Source organism: Rissa tridactyla, chromosome 8 (assembly GCF_028500815.1).
Source record: "Rissa tridactyla isolate bRisTri1 chromosome 8, bRisTri1.patW.cur.20221130, whole genome shotgun sequence".
In the NCBI taxonomy this organism is placed as follows: domain Eukaryota; kingdom Metazoa; phylum Chordata; class Aves; order Charadriiformes; family Laridae; genus Rissa; species Rissa tridactyla.
The window spans coordinates 41,745,840-41,768,055 of NC_071473.1; the positions used below are offsets into that span (position 1 = coordinate 41,745,840).

The 22,216-nt window shown below is 39.6% G+C and overlaps 1 protein-coding gene across 2 annotated transcripts in view; it reads left to right on the top strand.

Annotated features, from left to right (window-relative positions):
- Window positions 1-22,216, top strand: part of ADGRL4 (adhesion G protein-coupled receptor L4) — a 78,160-nt gene that overhangs the window by 29,782 nt on the left and 26,162 nt on the right. The window contains exons 3-8 of one of the 2 annotated variants that reach the window (XM_054211661.1): window positions 10,195-10,347; window positions 16,742-16,897; window positions 17,422-17,492; window positions 19,252-19,425; window positions 19,518-19,701; window positions 21,937-22,053. In XM_054211661.1, coding sequence (XP_054067636.1) covers window positions 10,195-10,347; window positions 16,742-16,897; window positions 17,422-17,492; window positions 19,252-19,425; window positions 19,518-19,701; window positions 21,937-22,053 — 855 coding nt within the window. The remainder of the gene's footprint in view (window positions 1-10,194; window positions 10,348-16,741; window positions 16,898-17,421; window positions 17,493-19,251; window positions 19,426-19,517; window positions 19,702-21,936; window positions 22,054-22,216) is intronic. The other variant, XM_054211662.1, reaches the window with a different exon arrangement.

The following is a 22,216-nucleotide window of genomic DNA, read 5'->3' on the forward strand; positions in this document are numbered from 1 at the left end:
GAATAGCCCTGATATGGTTATACTGCCTTCCTGTAGGTGCATTTAACATCTGTTGGATGCAGTTCAGATGGATCCCAAGATTTGGTGCATGGTAGTGTGCAATCCTTTGCAGCTGCTGGGGAACTATTACCTCTACAAGAAGACAATTTACAGACTCAGCTGTAATATGCAAAAGAAAGTTTGGATTTAGACAAATACCACAATGTGCCATACTGAGTTTATGTATTTTGGTTCAGAAAGTTCTGCAAACAGAGTTTTCTGAAATCAATGTTGGAAATAACAGAAAACTTAGGTGTATTGGGTATTGAACAATAACTTTGAGTCTTATTTTCTTGAACGCTATTATACAGCAGCTACTGGAGTACTGGGGGGATATGTGTACGCAGCATAAATCATGACATTTATTTGTATAAACAGAAGAAAGGGTTAAACAATGTAAGCAAGATTTCAGCCTTACATTCTGATACATCGTCTTTCATGGTGCCAGTTCTATGCCAACATTATGTTAAGTGGAAAATGCAATGGGAAGTCTGCAAGAAATTACAATGCAGATATTGTCTGGCTAGAGGTTGGTTGGATTTTATTTGGTCTTGTGGCTTTTTTCTTTTGTTTTTTTAAATACAATTCTATTTGCAGTGCTGAAACAGAACTTCTACTTGGGCTGCACATTCAGTTCTACAGGGGACATAGTCATCCACTGGCAAATCCCTCTCAGTAAAGGACTACCGTGCTACTCGCTTTCTTTTAAGGAAAAATGTTCTGATTTTGCTTGTGATGCTTTAATTTTCAGTTAAAGGATGAGTTTCAGTGAAAACAGGCAATTTAACAACAAAAGCTGGATTGGGAATGATGTCATTTAATAACAGGGACGTTTCTAAAACCCTTCTGCTGGTAGCACCGAGAAAAACATTGACACCAGCACACTGCAGGCAGTTTGAATCCAGCATACGCCCATTCAGCCGCACTTCACCTTCTCTTGATTCTGTGTTTTTGAAGGAGGCAAACCAAGAAACTGATGCTGTGTCTCAGTTGCATTCTGCCTAATCCTTGAGTAGCAAGCTTGACACAGGGTGTCCGCCAGGATGTTGAGGTTGCTATCTTGGTAATTAGATCTGTGTGGGGTGAGGAAAGGACTTCATTCTTGATTTCTGCTCTTGGCAGCCTTTGCCCCTTTGCTTCTATAAAAGCAAAGATGGATGTTAATGGGAGCCACTCCTTGGACTTCAGTGTGTTTGAGGTCAAGCTCTGTTATGGAAACAGACTTTTCACACACTTAAACCAAACACGTGCATGTTGTTGTTCTGTTCACTCAGAAGTAAATGCAGAAACAATCCTGCTGTTTCAGGGCCTGCCACAAGAAGGAGTGATGGAGCAGATCATCATTGAGGGAAAGCCTTCTTCAGAATTAGTTCGGGATGAACCTGAGCTTGCCTTCTAGTTCATACGTACCCATGTGCCCGCTCCACGGAAGAATTCAGCAACTGGATCTAAATTTCTGTCTCCTGAATGTATAATATGAAGCACCCCAAACAAATGATAGTTGATGGTCCAACTATTGACTCCAGTTAAAAGTACCTTTAACATACAACTAGCTCTGTGCCTGGATCCAGCGCCATGGAGCTCACATGCCCCAGTGTCACCAGCATTAACTACTTGACACTGCCCACCGAGCTCTGCAGAGGGCTCCCAGAGCAGCACCGTGATGGTCCTGCGTGAGCATCTGGGCGCTCCCAGGCGTGGTGGGAACGCAGTGTTGTTATGTGGTGTTCAAGACCCCAGGACTTAGTCCTGTGTGACTGAAGGGTATGTCCATCTCCTGACAGAGAATAGCCTTATTTCTTATTGCAGCCTTTGCCGCATGCTTGTAGCGAGTTCGATAAAGCTCATCAGCTCATGCTCAGTGTTCCTCTGTCTCATTCAAGCTGTGTTGTCTCTCACTTACCCCTTTTTCACATCTCTCTTGCCCAGACCATGATGGTGCCACAGTGGTTTTCATATATAAGCTGTAAAGTGGTGATGCATTTCCCGGCTATGTTTTCTGAATAAATATCTTTCTTTTCTTGTTTTGAAATTTGGGAAAGTGCTGCCTGGGAGTTTTTCTTCCCCTTTTAATCAAACTGTTTGCGAAGTTGATTTACTTCTGTCTTATCTCTTGCTTGGGACCAAAAAGTTTAGATTTGAGTGGTGATGTCTCTGCTCATTCACATCCTGTCAGATGGGAGCCTTGGGTTGTTTGAGTTCACAGTATGGCTAACCAGGAGCAGCGTGTGACTGGAACTAAAAATGGGATTATTGTTTTATCGCCTCCTATTCAGTGTCTATAATCCAGTTTTCCAGCAAATTCATCCAGTCCACCTCCAAAGCTAGCCTGAGAACTCCATCAGACCACCTTCATCCTGGATTCTTTTTTCCATTTTACTGTCTCTGACATTACTCTGCTACAGTCTCTCTCCTTCTTTAGCTTTGCATTTTAACAGCTCATCAGGCCGGGTGCTCAGCTGGTGAATTAATGCCACGTTCCTGGGAGGAAGGCAGAAGGGGAGCCTGAAGTGCTCCAGGTGCAGGGAGGTCACGGTCTGCTTCGCTGAAGAATGAGTGGCAGCTCCCGGTCCCTCGTGCCTGAGCTGCAATGTGGGTTGTGCTCTTCACCTGCACCCCTGACAGCCGCCCCGAGACCCCGCTCACCACATCCGCAGGGGATGCCTGACCAGCTCTTGAGTTTTGCCTGTAATAGAAAGGGTGAAGCTTCATAGCACCCACAGGTCTTTCCCCTCGTGATCCGGTCAGGAAAGGGGTGTCAGCCAGACAATGAATAACTAATTCGGGGTTTGGACACCCAAACCGAAGCTCCCCACTTGCAGCTGCACAGCTCTGAAGGTTTCTTGCTGAGTCTCTGCTCAGTGCAGCTCTAAGACCTGCTCTGGGGCGAGCGGTGGGGCCCGTTGCCGCTGTCTGCAGCGCACATAGACCCCTGCTCTCAGAGGAGCAGGGGAGGCAGTGCTGGGGAAGAGGTTGTACAGGGCTGCTCAACAGCTGTTTCTTCCCTCTTTCCCTCCGTTGCACTGATTTGAGCATGCTGTTTCTCTTTATTCTCAAATTCCTGCAGATGCTTGTCTGGGTAAATGGTTTGTTTCCAGTCAAGGACTGGCACTTTTAAAGATTCCACCCCCCCACCCCCGCCTGATTCTTCACATATGAGTGATCACAAATTATAGACTTTCTTTTTTTGATACTTCACAAGTGTTGAAAAGGCAGGTTGTTCTGTGTGGCTAAACAAATGACAATTTCATCACCAGCACTTACCCAGTAATAAATGCTTTTCATGTTTAATTTGTAATATCTGAAAATACCAGCAAGAGATGAGGGAAGTGGTTTAGATAATATATTAACTTCTCCAAACCTTGTCCGTTCTCTGAAACTCAAGCTGAGTGTGTTTTTAACATGTAGGAACATGCCTTTCCTTCTTTCAGACTGTTCTGCCCTGTTCCGTAAAATAGGACTAAGGGAACTTTTTGTTGTGAGGCCCTTTAGTTAAGCCAGACATGAAAGAACTGCTGATCTGAAATCGTCTCTGCGTACACACATAGCCTGTGAAGAATGTGAGAGAAAATATTTGTTTGCTGAACTAAGAACTTTTAGGAGTCCAGCTAACTGCAGAGCCATCAAGTTCAAACCAGTTAAAAACACCCGGCAAGTTATAAAAACATCCCGAGAAGGCATTGTGAAGAGCTCTTGCAAGGAGGCAGAGAGTTATGAAATTTTAGCAAGACAGAGCTTGCAGTGGCTAGATTTCTTATGCAGCAACTGCGTGGTCCCCTGCCCCAGTGTAGGACAAAGATGAATCCGGCCCATTATGAAAGCAATTCATATTTAAATGAGATTTCCAGCCCAGTTCTGCAGTCTCAAGTGGTTTTTCTAAGCATCTGCTCTTTCATGCTGATTTAGACCAAACTTGAATGCTGAATCTTTGGAGAATCATAAACAAATTGTGTTAAATTACCATTAATGGAAACACATCACAAGGAAGGAAAGGCAAGGTTGTTAATGGTATCGCTGTTCTTAACTCGGGCTGCGATGGCTGTCGATGCACAGTCCTGCAGCACAGAAGTAATGTATGTAAGATCACCCACTGTTCTGAGACCTCCAGACAAGCTAAGCACAGCGGGGTGAGTAGCACTGGAATTTGTTTTACAGGAAGCCTTTCATTTCCTTGCTTTTGAGGGGTTAAGTGAGGCTCTTCAAGTACTGTTCTCCCATGAGGGTTACACTAGGGAAGGGTAGTTTTAGTTTCCCCCAGGGGCTCCATAGCAGCTCTGGCAGCAGAGGCTGCTGTCGAAAGAGAACAGCCGGATGCAATGAATCAATGTATTCCCCAGCCGCCCCGGCTGCGTTTCCTTCCTACCCACTGCTGTCCACTTCTCAGACTACTGGGTCCGATACCGGCCCCCAGCCCTGTGCTGCCACTGCTGTTCTTGATAGACGGGTGTGCCGCAGAGGGCTCCAACCTTGGTTTCAAAAGGCCTGGATTGGGGCAAAATTAATTTGTTGATGATTTAACTGCTTCTTTTTATGTCAGCTGGGGAATGCACCAAATAGAACGTGAATGTATTGTAGTATACAGTAACGGCCTCAGTATGAGCTGCTTGTGGACCTTAGTAACATCAAGCGTTCATTAAACTTCAGAAAATTACACCATTGTGCCTATGCTTGTTCAGGTGTGGCTTTGTGAAAACTCAGGTTATCAAACTCAAGCTCTGTTCAGGAGTTCTTAATTCATTAAAATCCTTCTTTGGAATGTCAAAGTATCAAAAGAGTTCACTTGCAACAGCCACGTTTCAGCTGCCCTGGGAAGCCTGTTGCGCCTCTGGCTAGCTTAGCTCCTTATCCAGGTCAGACCCCACAAAGCACCCTGGCCACGGCAGAGATTACGTGGTGTGGGGAGCCAGGACTGTGGTCCTTGCCGAAGAAGGTGAGGAACAAGAGCCTCAAGTGCTTTGCCTGTGGCAAGGCCCCAGTAGAAAGCTTTGGGAAATGTAGGTCCAACTGGAGGATCTTGATCCAAGACTTTGTGAATTCCAGCTCTTCTGGAGAAGAGCCAGGAGCATGGAAGTCAAGGGCTGAGGTCACAGGCTGTGCAGCTCCAGGGCAGGCTTTCCATGTGGTGGGCTCCCAGGTAGCAAGCTCCTTCAGCCATGGGCCATCCCACCACAGGAGTCCTCCACCTGGCTATCCCCGGTGACCAAACTCGAAGTTCAGTGTTGCTAGTTTTCAAATCAGGTCACTTACCAACTAATAAAGGCCATCAGCCTGACTGATATCGGCCTGGGAGCCTAGAATATATTCTGTAATACAAAGTTTCACTTCCACAGAAATCTCATTTTGCACGGATTGGTGGGGACTGAATAGGCACAAATCACTGTGTTTATTTTGGGTGATTTCAACCTTGTTTGTTTGTTACTTGAAGTGAATGAAGAAACAGTTTACTTCAAAATTTACAAAAAGAAAAAAAAAACCAACAACAAAAAACCAACACCAAACTTCTGTGTGATTGTGGATCAATATGACAAGTTTCACCCCAAAGCTAACTTTTCATATTATATGTCATCTTATCATCAAAGTCTATCACGGAGATTTGCTCAGTGCGATGGAAACCCTTCAAAGCTGTTTTGATAAATCTGCTGCCGTAAGACTTTCCCTCATGATCTTTTTCATGTAAAATATGTAAACAGTATTACAAAAATCTTATATCTAAAATTGATAATTCAAAGCATTTTCTCATGCTTGTCACAATAATAACAAATTATTTCATTTTGTAGCTGTAGTTGCCCTGGCATTTTCCTGTTGTAGATTGTAATTTTATAACCACCCAATATTAAAATATATATGACAGGGTACAGCCTGCACTTTAGAAAGTATATAGAATATGATAGAATATGACAGTTTTTCCTAAAATCTTATCACATGTCTTTAGCTTCCAACTGCATCATGGCCCTGAAATCCACAAATCATTCTTCCTTTTTGTATTTCATATATTTTAAAATTTATAAAAGAAACGAATGCTCTTTATACAAAAAATGTATTATATCAACGCTAAACAGAATTCATGCACCTTTTACTTAACAATGAACGATGTTACCTGATGTAAAAGAGTGATCGTTCAAACCCTGGATCCAATTTGTAGCCGTCTGTGACAGGGCAGGACTTCCATCAATGCCAAAACTTCTGAGTGAGGCTACTCAATCCTAAACCAATGGTCTTCTCATATTAATGAACACGTGAAGTTTTAATACAGAATTACCATCCTCAGTTCAAATTGAGTTTGAAAGGGGTATATCAGCTTTTCAGATTTATTTTTTTTTCTTTTGAAGATCCTTATGCATTTTCAAGAGACTAGTAGAGAAATCATTATATGCAGCTCGTAGTTCATTCCCTCTGACCATAATTACATTTATGTACAGTAAAATACATAGTAGCTGCACTTTTAAAGTGAAAATGGAGAATTGGTTTTATTTTACACCTGTATCATGTAAGCATCCTGCCAATATTCGGGTGAACCTACATACATACTCCTGTATCCACCCAACTTTACATTATTTAACACAGATTTCCTAGGAAACTATTTATAACCTTCCTCACGTTGTGATTTAAAAAAAAGAAAAATTAAAAAAAAATCTGAAAACAAAAAGAAAGCAAGCCCCAACCTGCTTCCTCACCTCCCTAAAAAGAAAAAAAGAACACTTCTCAAGAGAGTTCAGCTATTCAGCAAATGTCTTGTGTATCAAACCGACCTGAATGCATTATTACCACTTACCCACAATAATTAAGCTTGTCGCTTGGCCAATCTCGTTTCTGAAAGTCTCCCATTTTTTCATCAGTTACTGGAAAAAAAGGGAAAAAAAAAAAAAATCTTTAAAGGAATGTGCATCCCTGAAATACTGCCTGGAGTGTTCAATAGGTATCTGTGCCAGCAATGAACGCACATGACATAATTAAATTAGGTTGCAACAAAGCAGGTGGATTATATGCCTGCAGTCATTTAAAGTATCCTCTCTGTATAGACAGAACATTTCCTTAAAACAAAAACAAAAAAAAAAAAAAAGAAAACCCAATACATTTTTTTCATCTATAAATCCTGTTGTTTTTTTTCCTGACATCCTTTACATCACAAATCCGATAATATAAATCATGTAAAATTTGGAAAATTACTTTAAGCCCCTGGGCTTCACATTGAACCGCTGTCTGAAGAAAAAATTCAAATTGTTTATACAGAGAACTAGAAGATATTTTTGCCATCAGTTTTGATCTTGTAAAATATTTTGTGTGAAATTAGGCAGATTATTTAAACACATCTAGTCAAACTGTATATGAAACTCCCTGTTTCTTGAAAACGTCTTCCTTGCTTGCCTTTCTCATTAACCCAGTAGTTTTCCATAGCGAGCACCACCCTGGGCCTATTACGTCAGTGGCTTCTATGCCATTAATTTCAATGGAAGCAGGATGCGGTCCAGTAAATTATCCCCCAGCATGGTCTGCTCAGTATTACATTAGACTATGGGAATCGTGAAAAGAAAGCTCCTTATGAATTTAACTCTTTAAAATATCCATTCTCGTGTGTGCAATGTAAGTTACTGCTGTGCTTCAATGTTCTAAACGTTTCTCAAATTATCAAAAAGGTTCTCTCCAATAGGCAAGCCCTCTAAGGCAATATAGTCACCATTAAACCCCTTATAGGCATCCTAACTATTGAGGAAAACCACCGATAATCCATTAGAGTTAATTAGGCATAATTGTAAAGAACTTATTGATGACCACTGCATGAGTCATTTTAATATTGCTTATAAACTCTTTGGACCACCTGAAAAATGTAATAGTACTGGATTTTTCAGACTATAGTTGAGTTCCTAGAAAACAAATGCAAAAGAAAAGTTCTTGTGTGTAGCCTGTAGCTTTTCTCTTACCAGCACTGCTATTCCTCTACTCTGAACGGAGTCCTGCAGTGATCAGTGTCCTTAGTCAACACACACTGTTTTCTAGGATCTATAATACTTTCCCAAGACCAGGTTAACTTGGCAGATGAAATAGGGTAGTCCACTTACTTTGGTCATGAAATGCCAAGATCTGTGAGCAAACAGGAATTGTGAAAGAGTCAAACACAGAGACACACAGAAATGATATTCGAAAAAGTGGACCTTGCTACTGAGATTTGTAAAGCGTTCTCAGGCCTGGTCTCTGCAACGCCATGTGCCAAACTGGATTTTTCATATTCTCACGATTAGCTTTTTAACTTGGATTAATACCTCATTTATTCCTGCCCATCATAATTTCACCTAAGCTAATTTGGTTTTACTTTGGCATTCTTTAAGTGAGATCCAAATCACACACCTCTGCTGTATTCTCATGAATACCAAAGCTGTAGAATAAATATTGTTGACGTATGTTGGCAAAGTGCTTTTATACTTGGATTCCTCATTAAATTACCTTCCATTTTAGTTATAATGAGCATAATCCATTTGATGCTGTTGACCAAAATTCCCCTGAGGAAAGCTGCAGTTCTGAATTGATATTTGCATCTCTGTGTCAACTGAGTAACACTCAAAATCGTGTCAGACTTTGAATCTGAAAAATGTCCTTTTCCAACGTTATTCTAGGGGTTGTCACTAAGTTATATTGCAGAAATGTATTCCTGCAATGCTTTACAGCTCTTGGTGTACTTTAATCTTGCCAATTCCCTAGCTTACGTGACACTGTACTTATCTGTACCCTATCTCTGTAAACACCTTATGAGAACACTGACCATCAGGAAGCAGAAGCACCTTTCTGAAACTCATCCCTGGGCGTCTTTTCTGAAATCATATTTCTTCTCCCTGTCACGCTCCTTAATCGTTCCTCTTCTGCAATAAATTGTTATTTCTCTCCCTGTTAGAATTCTTTCCTGTCATTCATCATGTTATGAGTACCTTTTGCTTGAGAACAGGGACAAAAATCCCAGTAGACTTCAGGAAGCCTTTAACTCTTTTCCTTTCTCACCATGTAGAAAATAGAGAACTCCAGTCACAGTGTCGTCTTCTTTGGAGAGTTTGGTTGATTTGTTTGTTTCAGAGTTTTGGGGTGCTTTGGGAGAAACGGGCTATTTGGAATGATGGAATTGCCAGTATTGTGAGTTAAATAGTTTCATAAGTGGAGTGTTTGGATAAGGAAGCTTTTGAACTTTTTCTCAAGTTTGGTCTGAAAATTATTTAGTAGACAACAGGGACCTTGGAAGATTCTGGAGAGGAAACAGTTTTATTGAGTCATTGAAGAAGATCAGCTATACAGTTCAAAGCATGATTTTATGATTTTATTTGACCTTTGATGGAGCTAGCTGGATCACCGTGCTCACAATGATAGTACATGCAGAGGCTCTGCAGAGAGGAAGTATTTTTAAAACCAGTGTATATAGTTCTTTTTTCAGGTATCACTGGGGGCATGGGATTTGCCCTGTAAAATAGATCATGTAATTTTGCAAGTACAGAACTGATGACTTGCACAGGTGTTGCTAAGAGGTAAAGATCAAGCCATGAATCTTGCTCATCTCTTTGTTGAGATCTTTGGGATAATGAAGAAAAAAACAATACAGTTGAAGACTCAGGTCAGTTGGTAGGACAAGCTTTGTAAGTCTGTTGTCTGGGACTGCTGAGAAATACCGCACAAGGTCTTCAAAAACCAGCCAGAAAAAAAAATCTGTCAGTTTAGCTATATCGATCCTGCTTTGGTGTTAGGGAATGAAATGGGTGATTTCTTTATATCCTTTGGAGCTTTGTTTCCTATGATTCTAAATTCCCAGATGCATCCTCAGGGTGACTCTCTACCTGTAGATTTTTGGATAGCAAAAAACGTTATCAAATACAACCGTGGCAGAACATGTACTTGTCTCAGTCCTTTATTCCAAGTGAATATCCAATTAAACTTTTCACTTCAGCATCCTACTGTTTTTCTCATTTGTTGACTCACGCAGGATGAGGGCAGAAGAGTGCTGCTGAACACCTGATTACATCCTTGGCAATGGGAAAACTGTATAGACAAACACCAAGAGTGCCAGCTCAGCATTCAGAACTCACATAAATAAAATACTGGAGGCCAAATTAAGCTTTTACTTTACTGTTTTCTTCAGTTGGCAAATGCAAATATATTTCTCCATAATTTATGTCTTGACAGATGATAATGAATGTGAAAATGCTACTCAGCCTTGCGGAGAGCATGCCAATTGCACAAACACGGTGGGAAGTTATTTCTGCATGTGTGCGCCCGGTTTCAAATCCAGCAATGGTCAACAAACTTTTGTACCTAATGATGGAACCTCCTGCGTGGGTAAGTTATTAATGTCTGCCAGCTAGCTTTACGTTGTCACTCTTCTCTTATTGCTTCTGTTAATTACAGAAATCTAGCAAAATGCTTTCAGATTTGTGAAGTTTGGTGCCTGGGTATAAAATTCCCACAATTTGGACTAGTACCGACTTAATATTCCAGTTCAAGACCACGCTTCTCACTGATAACTCAGCAGTTATCAGTGCTTTTGGTGCCATGGCTTTCAGTAGCACTTCAGTCTTGACTCTGCTCACAATATTTTTAATCCACGTGTCACAGTTTTAGATGACGAGTATGTAGTTAAGGTAACACAGAAATCCCCAATCCACCCAGTTATGCCCCTGTTTCACTGATCTGTGAGCAAGGTGGTCATATTCTTAAAACAAAGCAGAGTGACAAAGTATTCTGCATTCAGGTCGCTCGGGCCCAACAAAATTCCCTATACATTTGACCTACTGTGCTCCAAATATCTTTTGTCTGGGGGCTTTGGTTGGGATGTTTTTGGTAATTTTTCAAGTCTGATCAAAGGCAGTGAGCGAGACCAGTAGTTATCCTATCTCCTGTGCCATCCATCAGCCTCTGTTTCTGCAGCAGTTGGATGGAACGTGTTCAGGATTACAGGGGAGGAAAAGTTCTCTGGAAAAATGTTATTTCTGAACAACTATGTGATCCTTTAGGATTTCCTTTGAATGTAAGAACTGTAACTATTTATCTTTTTTCAAACTCTTGGTAATTTTCTCTGTATGTTGCAACAGTCCTCAGGGAATGGGAAAATGAGAAATAAATCTATTGCCCTTTACACCTTTATGCTGACTGTGTCTCATTCTAGATATGTCTCCTGTGAGCTTGTGAGTGCTGACAACCTCTCTTCTTACTGCTCTTAATATCAGCAGAGTGGCTGCATATTAAGCCAGAAAGTGATCTAATCAACATTTCTTGCTCATTGCTCACATCCATCTAAAAGAGCTCTGCTTTATCCAGACACTATGAATCGTTCTTAAATTAGCTGGGACTGAGACTGTTAGCACATTGAGCTGTAAATATTCTCACAGTTTCTGGTCCAGGCTTTGATTTTTACGTTTTGACATTTCCTCAGCTTCAGAAGTTTTGTCTTGTCTTCAAAGTTGTTTCTCAGATTGTTCTTGTGTCGCTTTACCATTAGCTTGTTAATTTCTTTTTTTTTTTTTTTTTTGCCCTCTTTTCTTCACTGGGCAGACTGATCTTTTTTTATCCTCTACTGAGGATTAGTTTACACTTCTCTTCTGCTTTCTGCAAATCCATATGGGAGGAGTTGAGAGCTTCCAAAACTCACACTGAAATAAAGAATTACCTGTGGGCACCTTTTCTCATTAAACAAGTATACCAATTACTTTACCAAGCAGTGAGTCCTAAAGACAACCTTTTGATCCACGATTAATTTTATACTTCATCTGTTCGGGAAGCCATAATAGGATATTTTGTACCCAATGGATCTGCTGCTACAGGTAGTAGATATGACTTACACACAAGCAGCAGGCGGTAGTGTGTTCAGGGTGTACTATACACAGCTGAAGGAAACACCAAAGTTGTCACTGTAAATACAGCGCAAGTTATCCTGTACAAATCAGAGGACAGAGCTACCAACTATGTATCCTACCCAAGTTTATAGGGCCCCAAAATATTTTCAGATTTCGCAAAGTCTTAAGTTTTCTTTATAATATATGTGCATAATGTATGTGGCAGTAACTTTAAAAATACAGTGGCTGAATTTTGAAGAATATGCCATTATTGCAACCTATTTGTTTATGTCATCAAACCTGTCTGGAGTTCCCAGTGGTGCCAGTGCGGTACATCCCTGCATGTGTGAGTCCATGCATTTCAAAGCCCACGAGCATACGTATGTGTGTTCCTTCCCTCTTTGGACGCTATACTAAACTTCTGAATACAAGGTGGTGATAACTCTCAAGGTGGTGGATCAAAAGAAAACTTGGGACACGGGCTTTGGGAAACGTCAGTTCACCCTTAATCCAAACAGAAAGCTGAGTTTTGAGTTGAGGGTCAGCTATACTTCATCCAGGCAGAACTGGTGAAGAAATGACAATAAAACATGCAGATAGAGGAGGAAGTGGAGTGGAGGGAGGGAGAAAAAGCAAAGAAGGAAGGAAATGGAGAAGAAAAAAAAGAGGAATGCAGAGATGTGATATTTCTGAAGATGATATTTTTCTGCTGTCCTGAATGTGAGCTATTAAAATCTATTTACTGTGTAAAAGCAATGCTTTTTCCTTGGACTTCACATTTTACTAAATGTTCAGCTGCAGATAAAAAGGTGAAATATAGTCCTATTTTTTTCACTCCAGTCAACACGGTAAAAATGTGAAAATGGCCATCTGTAAAATGAAAGTGACATCCGTGCCACTCTGCCTTTTCCGGGAACATGCTATTAGTTTTCTTCAGGTATTTCTGAGAGCGCTGGGAAGGCACCCATTCTCCACCACATACTTCTCTGCTACAGGGGAGTTGTACGGTGGATGGGATATGGCATTGTGCCGCATTGCTAACTTTTCTTTTACCTGTGCCATTCGTAGGCTTTTTCATTTCTACTTTGTGTGTGCTGCTGCCTTCCACAGTATGGAGACGCAGGGAGGGAACATCTAGTCCTTTGCAATTGGACTTTTCAATCACTTGCAAGCTACTAATAAGCAGAAAGTATAATGTAGACATCAAGCTGTCTTGACTGACTGGTGAAGAATCAAAGCGATGTAGGTACAATCCAGTAATTGGCAAGACTGAACATAATAACTGTTCTCAGTACTTTTAATTTAATTGGAATTTCCTTGCCTGCTGCAGTAAATGAGGAGTGACAAAGCACAGAAATAAAATAAAAGGTTATAAATCTATTTTCACACTAGCCTAAGTGGTGTTGGTGATATTATTTTTCTGATCGGAGCTATTATAAAAGCTTCAAAGTTCAAGTCCAGGATTTGTTTTGAATATTTACTAAAAGGCCAGGGCTTTTTGCAGAGCTGTGGCAAATGCTCTTCTGTTTAAAAAGCCGTTGTTCTTCAACCTTTGCTCAGGAATGTCATCTGTGAAGACTGCTCATGCAAGCCTTGGCAGCCCGGTCCCGCTCCCATGGTAGATCAAGGAGGACGGTTTGAGATCCTCGCCCCAAAGCTCCAGTAAAATTGGATTGCTGAAAGCACTGACAAGCTGTTGTCCGTGTGTGGTCCAACAATTCCATATTCGGTTAAAAAGGCATAACTACAAAATATAAAGAAACAAAAACCTACAGCTACTGCACACAGTATTTCAAAGCGGGAACTTAAAAGCAGCGTTCTTGCAACTGTCACAAATTGTTGGCTGCCCCTGACAATCTCATTGATTTAAAAGGGATACGAAGCTGATTAGTACCTTGCAAGATCAGGCATATTGCCTTTTAATTTTGTCATCCAGGAGATTTTTTTTTTTTTCTCCAGGAAACAGTAAATTAGATAGGCATGATATGGACTCGTTCCATATGGACAACTCAACTGCAGAAAGTCTATTTGCATATACTCGACAGGGTGTCTCTATCAGACTTTAAATAGCCATCCTGTTGCCAGAGATGTGCCTTTGTGCTTGAGTTTCTGCTGCTCTTTTGGATAATCCTGAATTCTCATTAAAATCTCCATTACACTTAATATCTGACATAATTACAAAAAGAAGGGTAATTTGTATGAATGCCCAATAATGACAAATAAATGATTTATCAAGCTAGGTTCATGAAAAGCAAATTATCATAGTAATTTTGAAATAGTTGCATCAGTAAATCACACGGAAACCTGATACTTAGCAATGGTAGTCTGGAAAGTATTCAAATATTTATTTATTTATAAGTCATTGTAAGTTTTAGCAAAGCTTGTTGTCAATTGCTGGTACTTTAGCACTGCATTACATGCTGAATAACTTGTTAAGATGTACATGCCTTTCTCCGTGTAGCTGACAAGGCCAAATAAATCTTTGGTATAAGGCTGATGTGTGTTCTTGTTATACAAACGGGTATTGTCATGGTCTTCACCCTTGCCACCTCAGTTCATTCAAAGTTTGTCTGTCTTACACGGAGTCGTACAGCAGGGCACTGACAGGCACCCACTTGTTTCAAAAAGAGCTTTATAATTTACTGGTGTGAGAGGTTATTTAAATGCCAAGAGTAAGAACTTTAGCCTTATGTCTTTAAATGACAGTATTTAATGATGAAGTAGCTTGAGTGTAGCATTATATCATGCCTTTTCCCCCCACTTTTCTTCACTTTTGCCAGATTCATTGACGTATAGCATGGTTACCTCCATGACTATGAATACCGAGGTCACAGAAACCGTACAAATACAGCTAATGCAAAGCTTGTCTCATTAAAGAGATATGTTCGCAGTTTGGGGCATTAAATGTGGAAACAAACTATTGCCCTAATGCAGATAATTATAATTTAACCTCGTACTTTGACCTTCAGTGCTTGCACCAACCCACTGAAAGACACAGCCTCCTTGGCAGCTCTCTCTGAAGAACAGAGGTGGTCGTGCTGGGGATGGCGAATGCGCTTCCAGCCCCACCTCTCCTTCCCACCTGTGCTGTGCAGGAATCTGAACAGCTTTCCAATGGGAGCTTCTGAACCTCGGGTTTAAAACGCAGCATTTCAGGTGCCAATCAGAGCCACTGCTCAGTGAGGGAAACAGGGATGTGAAAGTGAGGTGGGACCTCAACCATCTCCTTGAATCCCAGGAAGACCTCTAGGATTCTGGACAAAAGAAAAGGAACTGGGGAATTAAGCACAAAACATCAAAACGTGTGTGGATTCAGAAACTGTAGTGATACTCTATTAAAATTTTAAATGCATTTTATAGTTGCCCCGTATACAAAAAAAACCCCCAAAACTTAAAAAAACCAAACAAACAACAAACACCCCAAACATTCATACGATTATTTATGGAGGCTCTCTTGCTATTAGTAAAGAAATGCTCTACGTAGTTACCAAAAATGCTGTCCAAATAGGTAGACAGCCCCCAGGTATCCTTCAGACATCTTTCTGTATTCCCTAGATATATATCCACAGACATGCAGTGCATTTTTCTATTCTTCCACAATTTCCGTTTCTCTAGCAACCTCATTTCATGTATGTTATCGCTTATTTTTGTTACATTCCTTTTTGAAAACCACCAACAATCATGTATCAAAATAAGAGGGCAAAAGATAGTTCCTATATGCTAACAGTGCATTTATAGCCCTCTATAGGTGCTTTCTGTCTGCCTGTCCTTAGTACCCGTCTGGCTGCACAAAGGCCTCCTATTACTTCAGATAGCTGTTCACCACCACTAACTGGTTAATCAGTTCTCCTTTTTCACCAATTTCTTTCCCAAATTCAGCGTCATGCCAGTTCTTAACTTAGGTTGTCTTCCCCTCCGTTTCATCCGTTCACCCCTCTACCTTTACTTTCTTTCAGGTCGGTTCTCAGGCTGTTCCTTTAAATCTGCTCATGTATCACTTCTTCATTTTTCACCTCTTTTGGTTAGATGTTCCTGTCCTAAAGCTCTTCACTTTTTTTTTTTCCTTTCCAGCACAGCACTTCATAGTCCATTACCTCATTCTTCAGAATTATTTGGTATTGTTCCCAGTTTACTTTCCCCGTTGAGTTATTTGATCTTTATCCTCAGCCAACCAAATAATGCAAAACAATCCCTACTCCATCCAGGGAGTTAGTACCCAGCTCTTCTAAATTGATCAATTCATGGATTCTCTTACTGGAATTCATCGGTTTTACTCTTGGGCTGTGCCCCACCCAGTTACTGAACCTGTCTACCTAATGGCAAATTATTTAGAAGCACAAAAGCCATTTTAGGCAAATGTAATTTAAATGTGGATTAAAAAAAAAAAGACATGCCAAGCACTTTAAAAGGCACAGAGCTTAAATCTTAGATTAACGAGATGGATAGGGTGATCTTTTGTAGCATCTTTCTAAAGCCGTGACTTAAAAGAAAAGGCTGCAGTTTTCTTTCTCTTTTTTAACTGAATCATAAGGCTGAGAAAATCTATTCAGTCTAATCTCTGGAAAATGGATTTCAGATGATTTGCACCATGCCGAGCATTTTGTTATGATCGAATTAATATTTACACTCGTGGTTTTAAAACAAGAACAATGCAGTATTATATAGTAATAAAAGTGGTGGTATAAAAATATGATCAATTATGATTTATCCTTTTAATCCCTAAGTATTATAATTGGCAGATGTTTTGCTATTAAGTTTGCCTTTTTAGTTTTTCCTTTTTTTTATTCCATGAAATTTTATTATGAAACTGCTTGCAGTGTGGAGGGCTATTATCAACAAAGCAGCAAGGTGTTAGTCTGTAAATACTTAATAAAAAATTCAATTTCTCACAATATTTGCAGATGTAGATGAGTGCAGCAATGAAGGAACTGTTGCCTGTGGAGATCATGCAAAATGTGAAAACGTGGATGGAGGGTTTAACTGCTCCTGTAAGGAAGGTTATCAACCATCCACAGGAAAATTGCAGTTTAAGCCAAATGATGGCACTTCCTGCCAAGGTACATGATATTATAAAGGTTTATGTGTTATTACAGAGCTACATCTCCTGAGAAACTCACCAGTGCCTCTTTATCTTCAGTTAGATTAATCAGCGAGACATCAAAAAGAGGCAAGGCAGTGGCATCTGCATTTCCTGAGAAAAGAATCATTTCGTAAATGTATTTTTGCTAAACAGTGTGATGAAATCCATTTGAAATAATGGATACCCCCTTATAGTTGTCAGATCTGTACTCCTCTCTGTAAATCTGAGCTGTCTCTTGACTTCCACCTGTGGAAGACCCAAGGAAAGGGGCCAAACTCTCTACCTGAGTAAAACAAAAGCTCAGAGTCCAATCCCGTGCTGTAACTTTGGCCAAGATAAAGTCTTAGGTGTTGAAGTTTGAGAATGGAGTGCCGCGTCTTAAGTGCATAAATTCAGCATGTTGGTGGTTTGGGGAATTGCTTGGACAAGAGCTCTTACAATGAGTATGTATTGAGTATTGGTTAAGCTGCAATATATAATTAGTTTCTTTTTAATTTACAGAAAATCCGAAGGCCAAGTGTGAGTTATACAAAGACTGTATAACTGAACATATTAATAGAACTTTAGCTGGCGTAAGTAGCACCAGTTTGTAGATTAATTTCCAAATCCTTTAATTGTTTCTGTTTGAAACTCTTATTTCAATTATAATAGTTCTTAAGGAGCTTTTAACAAATGCTTGAAGCGTACAATTGAACTTAAGCATGTTTACAGAAGTCTTTTTAATAATTTCAAATTATTTGAACTGAGTTGTATGTTCAAATCATGATAATAACTCACTGGGAATCTGTGTGTTCTGTTTCCAGAAAAGTGAGTCATGATGCATGAAAAATTCAAAGTGTGGTAATCACTCAGCTGTTTCTGTAATTTCTGAAGTTACACATTGCTGCATTTACTGACGTGCAATTATTTGCTTGTTCAGAGTGAAAGGCAGCAAGATAGCTTAGAAAAGTCATGTCAACAAGTGACAAAACAGAAAATGGAGCAATAACATCCTGGCATGCTAGTTTTTACTCCTTGAAACATAGTGAGTAAAGTGGTGCAGAATTTATAGACTCAAAGACTCTGGACTCAAGTATTTTTTTTCACCAGAAGCAGAGATTCCTGAAGCAAATTTAAAAAATATTAATGAATTCACTGATAATTAGTCTACAGCTGTGGTATTGTCTAACTTAAAAGGATAAATGAAATATAAGCATAAATAAATTAAAACCAATCATATATATGTTTGCATTTTATGTTAAGCACCTTGCCGAAGTTACAAGATTCAGAAAGATAGTCATTTAAAGGCATTTATTTATTTATTTATTTATTGTAAGATATACGTTGTATTAACGTGTTTTATATGTTAACCTGCAGTGTAAAACATTATGTTAAATATAATACATGCTTACCACATTTACGTGCGAAGATGTGGTAAATGCCACAGCAGGATCTTGGAGTGAGATTTTTTTAAAGTATGAAGTCAAAATAAATTTAATTAAATCAGAGCAATAAACCAAAGTACCTTAATTTTATGTAAATGACAGTGTGTCAGATTTTAGCCTATTTTTTAGCCTGTGTTCTAGTTCTATCCAGCTGCAGTCCAAGATGAAGCAAGCCCCATAAAAGCTGTTCAGCAGCAGAGACTGCAGATCTTGCAAAGTCAGGTATCGAGGGGTTTTTTGATCGATGAAATCTCATTAGATTTCAGGATCGTGAAGCAAGAATTCTTTTCTTATTCAGCCATGAGACTGAAATTTGCAATCTCAATCTTAATCTCACCCTCTCTAGCCTATTACTCTTTAAACTAATAGTTTTATGTAAATGCGTTTAGCAGTTCATAAGCTGAAGCAGTGAAGGTGAAACAGGCAGTGCAGTTTCTCTAAACTACATGCTTTACCATCTGCATTTGAAAAAAACCCAACCACAAAGTATAGAAACACTGCCCATCTGCTCCCACCTCTTCAGCTAAAATTTGACAGAAAAGAGTCAACAGAGTAACTGTATCACTGATATTTAATTATTTTTGCAGAACATTCATTAGTTCATTTTGGAGCATTAGGATAAATAAAACTGAGCTGCAGTAGTAAAAAAAGAGGGAAAAAAATGTAATGATAGCACATGACTTTTTTTTTTCATCATAGTTGCTTGTTAGGGTTATACCAGACATGTGTAACACCGTTACTTTATAGGTCAACCTCTTGGCTTAACAGTGCCTCTTTTTATGCACAAGCATCTTAAAAGCCAGTATGTTAATTCACAGAAATGAGCCATTTGCATTTGGTTTACGTTTACTTGCAGAAATGTGACTTTACCTGTTTCATTAAGATGCGAATTCTTGTATTTTTTCAGATTAGTCATTTAAAAACACCCCTGGAGATGCTGCAAAAAATTAATAAGAATACTTTGGGACCACTTTTACCTGTAGATGTGATTTCGTATGTTGAAGCGCTATCTTATGCATCGCTGAATGCCATGCACTACCCTGTTTCTGACAATGAAGCACTTCGTAATACGACCATTAACGTGAGTGAATCAAGCCTTGAAGTTGTGGGGGTTTTTCTCGTTTTACAAATAGCGTATGACTCTTCTGCTTAAAAATATTCTTTTATTTACAGGTTTTGGTTAACACTGTGAACAATTTTCTACAAAAAGACAAAATTACAGTCTGGGAAGCTCTTCCTGGAGATAAGCAAAGACAGAGCCTGACTAAGCTGCTGCATACTGCAGAACAAGCGACGCTTCTCATGTCGCAGAACTTCAAAAAGACAACACAGCTAGATGCTAATGCAAGTGACATAGGTAAGATAAAGAAAATTAATCTAAGGTATACTTCAGATGTGGATTACACTGAGGAGTTTTTCAGCACAATTATGAAGATTAGAAATGGTGTTATGTGAAACACACAGGTGTTAATTTGTATGAGTTTCATAACTAACACCTGACTTTCAGTGTAGGTATCATAATTTTCAAAGACGGAACGTTTAAGACCGGAGCCTAGAAAAAGTTTGAGAGGCTGTGGGAAGTTGTCCTTTCAGATTCTCTTTCAGTCTCTGTCACAGCGAATGTGGATATGCACAAAATTATCCTGTGCATCTTATATGCATAAAAACACCAGTGGAATGAAAATCAGATTTGCTCTACACAGCTTTTTGACTCTTTTTGGTTCAGTGAAGGTATTGTCAATGAACTTGGAATATGGATTGTACCTAGTGAGTCAAGTCTTGAGTGGCTTTATTTTCACAGAAATTTCTCATTTTCAGAGGAATTTCAGCGGAGGAGAATTAGTCTCCATTGCGCCATTTTGCTCTCCTACCTTCCCCTTGTGTGCTGGTGTCTTCACACCAACTCCTGCTGATTTTCCTGTGGTAATAATAGTTTTACTCCTCCTTCAATGAGAGTCGAATAAGGCTAATACCAGCCACTTCTGAAAATCCTACTCCAGTAAAGCATTGGTGATTCCCTTGTCAATGGCCACTCCTTCATTTTTATTTTTCTGAATGTACCCAAACCTGATTTCTTATTTTAGAGTCAGTACAGTCCTTCAGTGCCTCATACTGGCTTGCCGTTTTAGAAGATCACTTGATGAGAAATATCACTCCTTTGGTTCCGACCCAGGTCAAACCACCTGTTCTTCCCTCACCTTTCTGAAACTAAATTAGCTGGAGTGATGAAAAAAATAGGGAGGGACTTGTTCCATGACATAAACTCTGTAGAAGCAGATTTATGTTAGTGCAGAGCGGCTCCGGGTCTGCAGCAGACCCAGAGCGGTGCCTGGAGCTGGCTGCAAAGCCCCTCTTCTCGGCTGGGAGCAGAGGCGCTCCTGGCCGTAGAGCTGAGGCCATGAAGGTCAAGAAGAGAGAGGATTCGGGTGCAGCCTCTGGTGCCAGCGTGGGCATCAGTTAGACCAAGGCGACAAAAGAAAGCTGATCAAGAGAATGGGAAGGAATTTCCATGTTGAAAGATCAATCAATTTTTGGTTTGGTTTTGTTCTAAAATGGGAAATTCTACGATTACTTTTCCAAATTGGCGCCAAACACTAAAATTTTCTGTTATTGACCCTCAGCATGAATATATTTTCCCCAGGGCTTATACATGCCCCACACATCTATTTTGGGACAAGACCCACAACATTACCCTTCTCTCTCCACTGCTTTTTATGGTGCAAGCTCTTGAGCTACAAGCTTTTCAAAACTCCAGCCACAGAAAACTATTTCTTACGTCCTGACAAACATTTTCTGACAGCTGGTCTATTGAATAGCTCATATTATTTTTGTGTGCTGTGCTATAAGCAATGCAGATGGTCTAGCTTAGTGATATTCCTCCATCAGTCAAGTTTTAGATTTTTTTGTTGTTGTTTTGGGTTTGTTTTTTTTAAAAACAGCCTGATTGACTTTTTTTTCTTCCCATCCTGGGTGATTGAAACTCAGCAGTATAATGAACCAAGTAAAGAGCTCAATGTCCTCTAATGTAGTTTTTGTCCTGAGGGGTGATGCTTGTTTGTTTGCTTTTTGACAAGACACATCATTATTTCATGGTGCAATGTGCATTTGGTAGCATGGATAGATAACTATAAAATATATACTTTTCAAAAATTGGCTTTTATCAAATGTTACTATTCAGTAGAGAATTTTATGCTTTGGTTTTTATAATTGTGATTTGTGGTCCCTTTCAGAAATGCATTTTTAATAAAGCAATAGCTCTTCCTAAAGTAACCTGCATTATTCTTTCCAGTGCCTAATTTAATGCAAGGTAAATAAAAGACCATATTTTTCATGGAAAGAGAGCATGAGAGCATGTATGAGAAGTATGAGAGCAAAGTATGAGAGCAAAACGTATGCATGAAAATAACAAAACATAAAGGTTTAAGCAAGCATTCTATATTAATAGCATTTTTCTTGAAATATATGGCACAATGATATATTCTTAAAATTCGTGGTAATTATGCAATCCAATGGCCCATTTATTAACCTCACTGTAAATTATGGCAGACCATAATGAACCTGTGATTTGAACAGTATTTTTCTTCTTTTGCAGCCCTCAGGGTTTTTGCTTTTGATTCACACCGCATGAAACACATTCACCCTCATGTGTACATGGGGGCAGATTACATGAAGATCTCTCCAAAGAAGAGAGAGGAATCTCATCCTAATGGTAAGAAACAACGGTTAGAGAGTAGGTGGGTTAATAAACACTTTGGATAGATTTGTACCCCCTAGTAAATAACCAAATGTGCAGTTTACCAAGACTGAGCTAATTACAGAGGAGTCAGATCACCTTTTTTTATCATTTTACCCATTTATTGTCTCAAGCCTGA